At 47.2% G+C, this 11,009-nt stretch overlaps 1 protein-coding gene across 1 annotated transcript; it reads left to right on the top strand.

Moving 5' to 3' along the window:
* Positions 1 to 4: 4 nt before the first annotated feature.
* ZFYVE19 (zinc finger, FYVE domain containing 19) lies at positions 5 to 9,838 on the top strand (the record flags this gene model as incomplete). Its single annotated transcript, XM_008937276.1, has 11 exons — positions 5 to 28; positions 478 to 599; positions 2,323 to 2,376; positions 2,887 to 3,047; positions 4,112 to 4,257; positions 5,116 to 5,230; positions 5,730 to 5,939; positions 6,359 to 6,438; positions 7,110 to 7,220; positions 8,585 to 8,727; positions 9,726 to 9,838. Coding segments are annotated over 11 exons (1,239 nt in total), but the record flags the coding sequence as incomplete, so codon positions are not given.
* Between the last annotated feature and the right edge of the window lie 1,171 nt (positions 9,839 to 11,009).

Here is an 11,009-nt window from a genome sequence, read left to right as displayed (position 1 = left end):
GTCCAGGTTCTCTGTCTTCAAGAAGGAGGCAAGTCCGGGGGCGGGGGCGGCCGGTCCCGTGGGTGCTTCTCCCGCAGTGCGAGGGTCTGAACCGGGAACCTGCCTCGCCCGGTGCCGGGGCATTGTCCTCCCTTTCTGAGCTCTCCCCGGGCCGGGTTTCAAGGTGTCTTTAAGTGTGGGCGTTTACTGAAAGAAAAGTCATTGGCTGTAGTCCCTCTAATCCCTATTAGATGGCTGTCTCAGAGAATTCCCCCACAGGGGGTGTATTGCGGGATGGAACGGGGTCTCTGCTTCCAGCACGAGTTAGGAACTGCTGCAAAAGGCCCTTGAAAGTCTCCGTATCTTCACCAGCAGCTAGTGATAAAATTCTCTTTAAAAAACCAGCGTCGCCTCGGTGTTCCATTTAGTCCCGTGGTGGCCGGGGCTGTGTGGTGGGGAGGTGAAGCCCTTGTCCCGCCCTTCTCTCTGTCCCCACAGTGTGGATGCAAGAGCTGCGGGCGCCTCTTCTGCTCGGGCTGCCTTAGCTTCAGGGCTGTTGTTCCCTCCTGTGGAAACGTTCAGCAGAAGGTGTGCAAGCAGTGTCATGGAACTCTGACTGGGTAAGTGGGGAGTGTTTCTTCACCCAAAGGCAGGGTCCTGGTTTGTTTCTCATTTTTTATATCCCAGTGTTGTGTTGTAGATCCCCATAGGAGAGCTGGGCCTTGTGCTTGGCAAACACGTTGCCTGTACCCTGGAGGTCCCAGTCAGGCAGGTACTGAACTGGTTACACAAGCTGTACAGCCTAAACAGAGGAACTGTGGTCTGGGAGGCTGTTTTTTGTGGGGATGGAGTAGTCCAGAGTAGCCCAGAAATCAATGCCCCTTTGAAAGCACTGGCAGTCTTTTCAGATGTGTAGTAGTTGAGCAGCCTGACAATAAGATGTCCAAAGTGTTACTATATCTGTGGGCCAGCAGTGACACAAACCCTCATTATTGAGGGTAAAAATAAAGATTAAAAACTTGCAAATATAACCAGTAGATTGTTGAAAACAATAAAATGCAATTCAGTAGCAGTATGGGTTATACACATTAATGTGACACAAGAGCACAAGTCTACACCACAACCCCTCTCTCAACCAGTCCTTCTGTGTCCTCCTCCTTCTGTTGCATTTCTCCTGCCTCTCTTCCCCACTGCTGTCCTATAGCAAGGAATTTTCATCAGTGAGTGGGGAATTTTCTGGCTCTGCAGGTTTCTGAAAGGAGAAGAGCCTCTCAATAGCAGAGTTCTTCATTTGAGAAGCACTGGCTCGTGAGGACAGTGTGAGCTGAAGGTGAAGATAGAGTATTCAGTCAGTTTTGAAATTTCCTGATTTCCCTTTACAACTCAAAAAGCCATTAAGAAAACAGGGCAGCCTTTTTTGATGCTTCTTTTGTGTTTGTTTGGTTTATTTGTTGGTTGTTTTTTTCCCTCATCTGTTTAATATCAGGACTATAGAGTTACAGCAGTAAAAACTCCTCCCTGACTGGAGAGTAGGTAGATCCTACACATAGGCAGCAGCTCTATAAGTTGCACGTTGTTGTTCTTCATGCAAAAAAACTTCCAGAGGAGAAACCTTAGAACTGGAAAGCTGTCCAACACTGTTGCATTCCTTTGTGACTCTCCAGGCCTCAGCATGGCACAGATGTGTTTGTAGCTGGGACTTCTGAGAATGAATAAAATATGCCAACAACTTCCTGTAAACGTGTAATTTAGCAGCTCATCCTCAGTACCACAAAGCAGAAGATGGCAACACAAGATGTCTTTGTGGTGTGCAGTGTCCAAGTGTGCTAGAAGATCACTGCTACGATACTAATGGTTATATAATAGTTTTTGTAATGTTTTGTTTAGCTTGTGCATGATATAATTGTGTTTGTTGCATGCCACAGCTCCCTTTGGAGTGTCCTGCTGCATTGAAACTAATTACACTGGGAGTCTGACCTAACCACTGTGTCTTCTCTCTGAGCTGGGAGTTGCAGGCTGTGGGAGGTGAGGGTATTTCAGCCTCACCTCATTTGGATCACTGGTGACCCTATTAAATCATGTGTTGTCCAGATGCAAAAACAACTGGACCAAAGAACTACAAATGAAGTCCCCTGTTGTTGCAGGCAGCTATGTTATCTTAGAATCATCATCTTAGTTATCTTAATCCCTTCCTTAGGCTCATTGCTATCCCTGTGAATGAGATTATGAAGGGAGCTGCACCAGGGGGCTGAGAAACCTGTACTGATTCCTCTTGAGTTGAGAGGCTGGATGATTGAAGCATTGCCAGTGTCTTGCATTCAGATAAATCATTTTGTCTTCCAGAGAGGGATCTCAAAGCAGTTCAGCAAAATGGTCACCACCAGAAAACTACAAAAAGTGAGTTCCACTTGCCAACCAGATGGTTGTTTCTGCCACAGAGGAGCCTTTCAGGCCCTCACTCCTCTTCCCCTACACAGACCAGCAAAAGTTGGGGTTGTGATGTGGGTATTTGCTTGTTCAGAATTAGATTAAGGATGGGGCTTTTGGTTTGTTGCTTGGATTTTTTGTTTGTGGGGAGTCTGCTCTCTTGAATAAACTCCTGAACAGCCATGGGCCTGCACTGATAATTGGGGTTGGCTTGGAAATGGGTACCTGATGGTGAAATGTTCCTTGGCTCTTTGGAAATGGTGCCAGGTGTGCTGCTCCTAGGAGCTGAAGTTTTCCTTACTCTTGGGAGGACCTCATTGTGCTGATCTGGGAGAGCCTGGTAGAGGAGGAAGAGATTTCTGTTCTGTTCTACACCAGCATTCTTCAAATAGCTTGTTGGGTTCACAGAGGCTGTTTTTGTATCTCAGGGTTTAAACCTTTGTTCTCACCTGTCATGTCTTTTCTCCATCCTTGTCACAGGCGTGTAGCAGCTTTTGAGGCTAAGCAGAACCAGCTGAAAGAGCAACAGAAGGCAGCTGAAAGGCCCCCATGTCAAGCAGGCTCCAGATACCAGGGGCTCTCAAAAGAGGATAGAGCTATTGTAGAGAGACTGGACAGGCTCAGGGAGGAGAGGAAACCAAGTGAGTTTGGGAGGATACAGGAGATGATACCTTGGGTGGGAACACTGCTACTTGGGAAGCATGGAACCTGGAAGGAGAGGGAAGTGCTGGGCCTTCAGAGCCTGCCTTTTTAGGCAGCTGAAGGGTTAAAATTGAGCAGAGCATCCACATCCTGCTGCCACAATGGCCAGATTCTACAGTGATTTTTAGATTAATGTTTGGGTTTCTTTTTGATTCTTGGGGTTTCCCTTGAAACTGCTTCTTAGCTTAGGGCAGTGTCTTACCTGTAAAATCACTTTCCTATTTTCCATTGTTTGAGGTCTCTGTCGAGCCCAATGGGAGCAGAATGAACTGAGGGTCTTTGCCCAAACTGTTTTGCAGGTTTCACATGGGTCATTGTCCTGGGCAACAGCAGTGCCAGTCTCTGTGGGGTTATGTTCTGGCCAGCCTTGCCTCACAGAGGAGAAAAAGGACTCTCATCCCAGTCCACAGCTGTCAGGTTCTGGGACAGAACTGCTAAACCATGTCCCCAGTTGCCACATCTACATGGCTTTTAAACCCCTCCAGGGATGGTGGTGCCACCACTTCCCTGGGCAGCCTGTTCTGATGCCTGACCACTCTTTTGGTGAAGACATTTTTCCTAATATCCAACCTAAACCTCCCCTGGCACAACCTTCTCTTGTCCCATTATGTGTTGGGGGAGGGTTTCAGCCTTATACATCTAGGGTGAGACTAGGAGATGTGGGAGCAATGGACTGTACTGCCTAGGTGACATTTAGTTCTCTGCCTGTCCCTAGTATCCAGTGTAAGCTGATTGCCAAATGACATTACTGTAATACTTGCCTTATGGTTAGGAGATAAACTGTGAAGGAGGCAGGGAGAAGAGGACAGCAGTTAGTGTTAGGGCAGTCTCCAGGTCCCTGCAGTCTGACCCCTCATTCACATTGGGGTGGGGGGAGGTTTTTTCCTCAAGCGTTTGGAATCTGATTCCAGAAAGAAATGCAATGTTAAGAAAAACTTCTTTTTGCAGCCTTTTGTTTTCAATAACAGAGTAGTCTCCTCCCTTGGGTTATTCTGAATTGCAGAGTCCATTCCTACTCAGGCTGAGATTGAAGCTAGGCTGGCTGCCCTGAAGGAGGACTGCTGGGGACTTGTTCCATCCACACAGGAACTGGAGGACCGCTTGACTGTCCTGCAAGGGAGAGATCCTCCTTCCCAGGCTCTCAGACCTGTAAGCTCCTTCAGCTCTTCAGCCAGCAATGTGTTCTGAGCTGACAGGGTAACTGATGTCCCAGCATGTTGGCCGTGCTTCCTCCTTCAGCTTTTTTTGTGTCCAGGTGGCTCCCTTCAGAAATCCCCACTTCCTGTTTGTGTCATTGCTCCAGAAGCAAAGGGAAAACCATTAGCAAACCTTCAGCAGTTCCCTGCTTCAGTTTAGAGTATGTTCCTTTCTGTCAAATGTAGTTCATGTGTTTATTTTTAACAAGGCTTTTTTCCACTCAACTCATTTGCATACCCATGTGGGTTGATATTTTTTCAGAGCTGTTTGTGTTTGAGGCTTATCAGCCCTACCTTCTAATTGTATCTTGTAGCTATTGCTGCAGTCCAGCTAGTCAATAGCCTGCTAATTATTCCAGAAATGGAACCAGAGTGATTAGTCTGAGACTACAGAGGAAAGAGTTTGATAGATGCCTTCAAAGCCTATTATAGGCACAGGCTTCAATGTCTTGTCCCTTGTTTCCTCAAGCTCCTTTTTCATCTGTGCTGCACACCCAGCTGTTACACCAGGCCCCAGTGGGGCTGCTGGCTGGCACTCTTGAGAGTGGCACTTCAGTTACTTGGGAGGTAGTGGCAGAGCTGGGGCTGCGACCCAGCAGCATGTACTCAGAGTTCTGCACGTTCAGCACCTCTGAGAATGCAGCTCTGAATGTTTTACACCAGATAAGTTAAGCTGAGTCTCTCAAGAACAGTGGCTGCATCTTTTTATGCTGCTCCCACCTAGGGTGATCTTGGTTACTGAACTTTTCCTTTGATTGAGTATGCAGTTTTCCTCCCATTTGCCTTTTCTCATGCTCTCCTTGTTTCATAGGTACACCAACCTCCTGATACTAGAAGTCTGGTCCAGCAGACAGATGACCTTTTAACTCAACTGTCTGAGGAAGTTGCCATTGATGAGCATTACAAACCAAGAGTCCAGCCTCAAGGTATCTGTTTCTGTCTAATAATACATGTGCTACAGTGAGAAGGGAATATGTATAGCTCCCTAGCTAGCTTACAGGTGAGCTGCATGTCCACTGTGCCCTTATCTCCCCATTATGACTCCCAAAGTGACTAAGAGCAGCCATCCAGCTCCATACTGGCTCTCATTGTCTTTGCCTGAAGAGGGTTCCTTCATTTCAGGGCTGTGTTATTCAGCTTGCTCCTCTCTGTTTCTCTAAGGTGACTTCAGGGAGGAGCTGCTGCTACTCCTAACCCACTTGTGATGGTACAAAGCATTGGAATCAATCTGCCTGGCTGTGGTGCTTTGTAATCTTGCTATAAAACACAGATTAACTCACCTTCTCTTCATGTGCAGTGCAGATCCTACTGTGGGATGCCTTCTCCCACTGTTACCCAGACTAATGGAGAGCAGCAAGCTCTCCTCTCTGTGCCCAAGGGTCATTGCTGCTGAGCCACCAGCATGTCCTGTGTGTCTCTTTGCAGCTGTGAGCACCCAAAGTTTGAATGATCTCAGTGGGGAAGGTGAAGATCCTGTTCACCCTGCAAATCTAGACCCGAAACAGCTAGAGGAAGAGAAGAGTAAACTTCTAGCAGAAGCTGCTGCTGAGCTACAGGAAGAGAACACTAGGCAGGAAAAGATCCTACAGATTGCCAAGAGACTGGCAGCACTCAGAGGAGAGGACCCAGAGAAAGGTGGGTAGCAGACAAGAATGCAGCACCAAGAGAGGTACCATGCTCCTGTGACAGAGTAATTTATTTTCTGAGAGGTGTTCATCTGTTTAATTCCTTTATTTTGCAAGGCACAGGCCAAGATTTGTTTTTGTCTGTCAAGTTGTACAGGTTAATTCATCATGAAATCACTATGGAAGATCTTAGTTGATCTTACCAAAGCTTTTAAAAGCAAAGCTCTGATTTTGGTGGGGATTTCTTCCTTCCCTCTTCCAGTATTTATCTTCCGTGCTTTTTTGAGGAGTCTCCATCTGGAAAGGGTGGAGACTGTGCTAGAGCCAGAATGCTAAAACCAGCTCACACCACAAATGATTGTGGGACAGAGGTGGGCACAAGGTTTGGGGCAGGTGTGGGTTACAGGCTCCTGTCTCTTCCTCCTGCAGTTACACTGGACACCTATAAACTCCCTGACAGTGATGAGGAAGTGGCTGAGGAGGAGGCTGTTCTCAGAGTGCTAAAACAGGTCAGAAGTGGCAGCTATGGCCTTGCTCATCTTCCTCTCAGTTATTCCCTCTGTGTGTGTGTTACCTGGTGAGTGTGGAAAGGATGTGTTTCTGTTCCTGAGCAGCTTCATTCCTTCCCCTCCATGGGCCACCTAGCTACAGGCAGTGGACAATATAACTTTGTGCTGTTGTTTCTTATTCATGTTTGTCTCTTGTGGTGTGTGTATTCTCTCCAATCCCATTCTGCTGCTCTTCCCTCACTTGTTTCATCTTTTTCCTCACCCAGCTATAATGATGAAATAATAAGTGTGCTGTTTAGCACAGCTTATGCCTCAGTTTCTCTGTACAATGCCTATGAATGGTCTTGCAGGCAGACATGAGCTTTCTGTGCTTATTTTTCTGCTTGATTGCAGACCACACAGGCATGATGAGCATGAGGCTGAGGGTCTGCTGGTAGCTGCACTGCAAAGCAGAGTGTTAGTTGAAAGCTTCTGCTTCTACTCTGACTGTGCACAGTGGGCACATGGTGTTGAGAGTGCAGATGGAGCAAGTTCCCATCTGCCTGGGGCTTCAGACTTGTAACCTCCTGTTATTGCATGAGAGCAAGGAGAAGGGCAGGAGGTTTGCAGCCTAGAGTGAGGCTCTCAACTGTGTTTGAAGCAAGAGGCTTCTTGCTTTGTGTTGCTACCAGCTCACAGAGGAAGCAGCCCTGGATGAAGCAAGTGGATTCAACATTCCTCCAGATCAGACCACTCAACCAGGACCCTCGCAACAGAACCTGCATAAGAAAGCAAAGCAAAAGGTCAGTGAGCTGGTCAGGATGGATGTCTTGAAATAATATCTTCCAGGCTCTCAGGAGAGTAAAGTTCTGCAGCAAAAGTTTGCTGTATTCTAGGCATGATGCAGAAAAAAAAACCCAGCCAGCTTCTCCAGAGCAGACAAACTGAGTGGCTTCTGGAAGGCTGACCAGCCCTGAGCACAGCTTTGAGTCATCCTGGTACTTCTTTTAAAAGGAATTGCTCCCTGAAATACAATTCCTTTCAGACTGGCTTTCTGCTGAAAGGAGTGCTGCCCTCTAAACCCAGAGAAGTTAGCACAGACCTTGCAAGATGAATGTTGGAGAAGGGATTTTTAACTCACCAGTATAGTTAGACCCAGAAGGGCCCAGTCCAGTACTATACAGCCTGAACTGGGGTGAGTGGGAGGTTTGCCAGTGCTTCCAGTGTGTGCAGAATGGAACCTCTAGATAGTAATCGACCATCTGTGCTCTCATATAACCTCAGAGGAAGGAATTAGTAACAAGATATCCTATACTCAGAGTGGATTCCAGTCTACTATGGAAAGACATACCCCTTCTGTAATGTATATTACCACAGTTAAATGGAGTTGTGACTCACACCTGAGTCTGTCCTCAGTGTAAGCATGATTGAAAACATCCATCTCACAGGTATGCCACCTTGTGCTCCTGGGATTACTGATATAAAAGATAATGCCATCTTACTGCTGCCTTTGCCAGGGGCTAGGCACTCTCCCAGGATGTGTGTGTGGCTGTGCAGTTCCACAAGAGTTCTCTGGAAAGCAGGAGACAATAGATGGCCATAGGCAGGTAGACTTAAGTTATGATTTCAGAAGATCTTTTCAGCCCAGCCTTGGCTACAAATTGATAGTAGGGGCCTTGTGGCAAATCATTTCATTTGTCCTCCAGTTTTCCTTCCATAATGGGGAGAAAACAACCCCCTGACCTCCCCACTCCCTTCCTATGGAACTGCTTTCAGCAAAGCTGCTGGATTGCTTTCCTTTGCAGCAAGGCTTGTCCCTCACTTGATGTTGCTGTGGTACCTGCCAGAAGATCTGGGCTTCATGCCCTTAACACAGCATGGGTGGCATTGGTGTGTGTTGCTGTAGATGCTAAATGAGGAGGAATAGCTGATTACCTTCTGAGCAACATCCATTCATGAGCAAATGATAGGAGCAGCTCAGGGTTGTATTTAGTGATCTAGACACATACAGAGCCTATCCCTGGGCAAATTAATCTCACAGACTCAGAGTCAGGAGAGAGCAAACTGTGGCCCACGTGACACCTCACTGCGGCCATCACGCCTTACAATGAAAGCCCTGTGTTGTCTCTGCCCTGAATCCTGTGTCTATGCTTCCTTTGTGAATCAGAGCCAGACTCCAGCCACCACAGCTCTCGTCAGGGCAGGGGAGAGTGATGAGGATGAGTTACCCTGGTGCTGTATCTGCAATGAAGACGCCACCTTGCGCTGCCACGGCTGCGATGGGGACCTCTACTGCCAGCGCTGTTTTCGGTAAGTCTTCCAGAGGGAGGCCACAGGTAAGCTTAGCCACTTCCTTTTTTGGTTGTTTTTCCTGTTGGGCTGGGGACCTCTACTGCCAGCGCTGTTTTCGGTAAGTCTTCCAGAGGGAGGCCACAGGTAAGCTTAGCCACTTCCTTTTTTTTTGGTTGTTCTTCCTGTTGGGCAGAAAACTGGGCAGTAGGAGAGAAAACTGGGAGTGGATAGGAGGAACCCAGATCTGAGCTGAACGCTGGTCAGTATGGAAATAACACTCAGTAGTTATGTCAGACTCGAGGGACTAAACTGCTCCAGTGTGTGGACACATTGGCTGAGTGTTCTCTGGAGCAGCTGATGTACTGCTTTGTGGGGGGTAGTGTCAGTGAGAGCATTGTTCAGTGATTACTATGGCTTGGTAGTGGGCTGGATTCCCAGAAGAGGGGAGCTCAGATAGCACACGTTTCATATATAGAGACACATATCAGATAGTATACAGCAAACATCCAGAAAAGCAGAATCAGCAGTCTAGCAGGGGAGTGAGTCTATCAGTTCCATGCTGCAGATGCCAGTTTGTGTCTTACTCCAGACTGCCTGCTACTGAGCATGGGTAAGACAGCTGTCAATATGCTGCATTTTAGCCACAACAGTTATTTTTCAGATTTCTGTGGAGCAGACTATCATTTTGACTGTTGTCATAGGAGTTGCTGATGTGCCTGGGAATCAGACTTGGTGCTGGAAATGAGCCAGCAGTGACATGAAACTCTCAGAGGGAGGGAGACAGAGGGACCTGTTATTTCCCATTCTAGCAAGAAAGGATGAGCAGACCTTTCCACAAAGCATCTCAGAGGTTTCTGTTACTAGCAAATACCTTAAGAAGTCTGACAGTCTTCCCAGCTAACCCTTGTGATAAAGTTTCTAGTTAAGGGCTGCTGGGAGTTGTCTTTTGCAGTGGCTAAGGGTGGGTTCCCTGCCTGTGTGTTTATTTCTGACTGCACTGTGTGTTTGCCTCTCAGGGAAGGCCATGATGAGTTTGATCTGAAGGACCACATCACCTCCCGCTATCATCTTCCTCACAAGGAGAAGTGATCACACTCTTCGTGGGCAGAAGAGAAGATGGAGAGCAGGAAAAGAGAGGAGATGGCCAGATGGGAAGAATCCCAGTGGATTTGCAGCCAAAAATGGGTGATGTTTTGGACAGTTAATCTGAGAGAGGCTTGGAGGGCACGTGACTTTGTCCTCACAGATACCAGAGAAGTGCAGGGTTTGGCTGTGTGTGCTTGGGGATGAACAAAGACTTGATATGATGAGGTGAATACAAGTCTATAACTCCAGACAGGCAATGTGGGAAGCAGTAAAGATCTGTATTCAAGGCAATCCTGACTGATAAGTAACTTCCTGCTTTTCCTAACAGCTTAAACACTGGTTCAACAGGCAGCAAAGCACTTTGCACTAAAAACTGTCAATGTTGTGATCACGTGTGATGAGAATTTCCAAAGCATAATAAAAACTATTTACAGAGGCCTGTGGTTAAAGTCTCTCCTGGAAATGCCTGATAGCCCTTTACAAAGTGTTGCCCTCTTGTAATGGTATCTTGGTCCAAATGTCAGGTGGCTTAGGGCAAGAAATGAAGGATCCTGAAGTAATCACAACTGTTTCTATGGTGTAGCTGGGAAGGGTGCAGAGACTACTCTGCCTTGATGGGCAGGGTTGCTTACATACTTGAAGGATGCTTTGTAAAAGATCATCTGCTACTGATGCACAGCATTGTGATGTGCAGTGGCTGTGCTGAGGTTCCATGTGGTCCCTTCAGAGCAGCATGTTCATCTGGAATAGTCATGTATTACTCTGAAAGAGGGTTTTGGCTCTGTTTATTATGTGCTGTTCTGATAGGATTAAAGGTGCTACCTGTGTGATGCTTTTTATCTGGCTGTGAAAGAAGCTCAGTTTAATATGCTCATATCCTTCCCTGGAGACAGTCCAGAGGGAAGTGGCATTTGCCAGTGACCAAAGCACACAGATTTGCTTCAATTACATGACTAAACTTGCCCTGAGCTTGCTCCAATATCCCATCAGTCTTCCCAGGACTATAATGTGACTTCTGAGACAGCTCTCTAAGGCTGACAAATTCCAGTGGCAAAAAAAAAATCAAGCATTTTCCCTTGACAGGGAGTTTCCAACGAATCTTGCCTGTCTGGTTTGGCAGTGCTGCTCCCAGCTGCCTGCCCTGCCCCTGTGCTCAAGGTCACTGCTGCTGAAACAGTGTTTGCCTGCAGCTCAGCCACCCGTGGCCAGAGCCC

Source organism: Merops nubicus, unplaced genomic scaffold (genome assembly GCF_000691845.1).
Source record: "Merops nubicus isolate BGI_N331 unplaced genomic scaffold, ASM69184v1 scaffold48703, whole genome shotgun sequence".
Lineage (NCBI taxonomy): Eukaryota > Metazoa > Chordata > Aves > Coraciiformes > Meropidae > Merops > Merops nubicus.
Note: the sequence above shows the minus strand (reverse complement) of the source record. Positions and strands in the feature narration are given on the sequence as shown.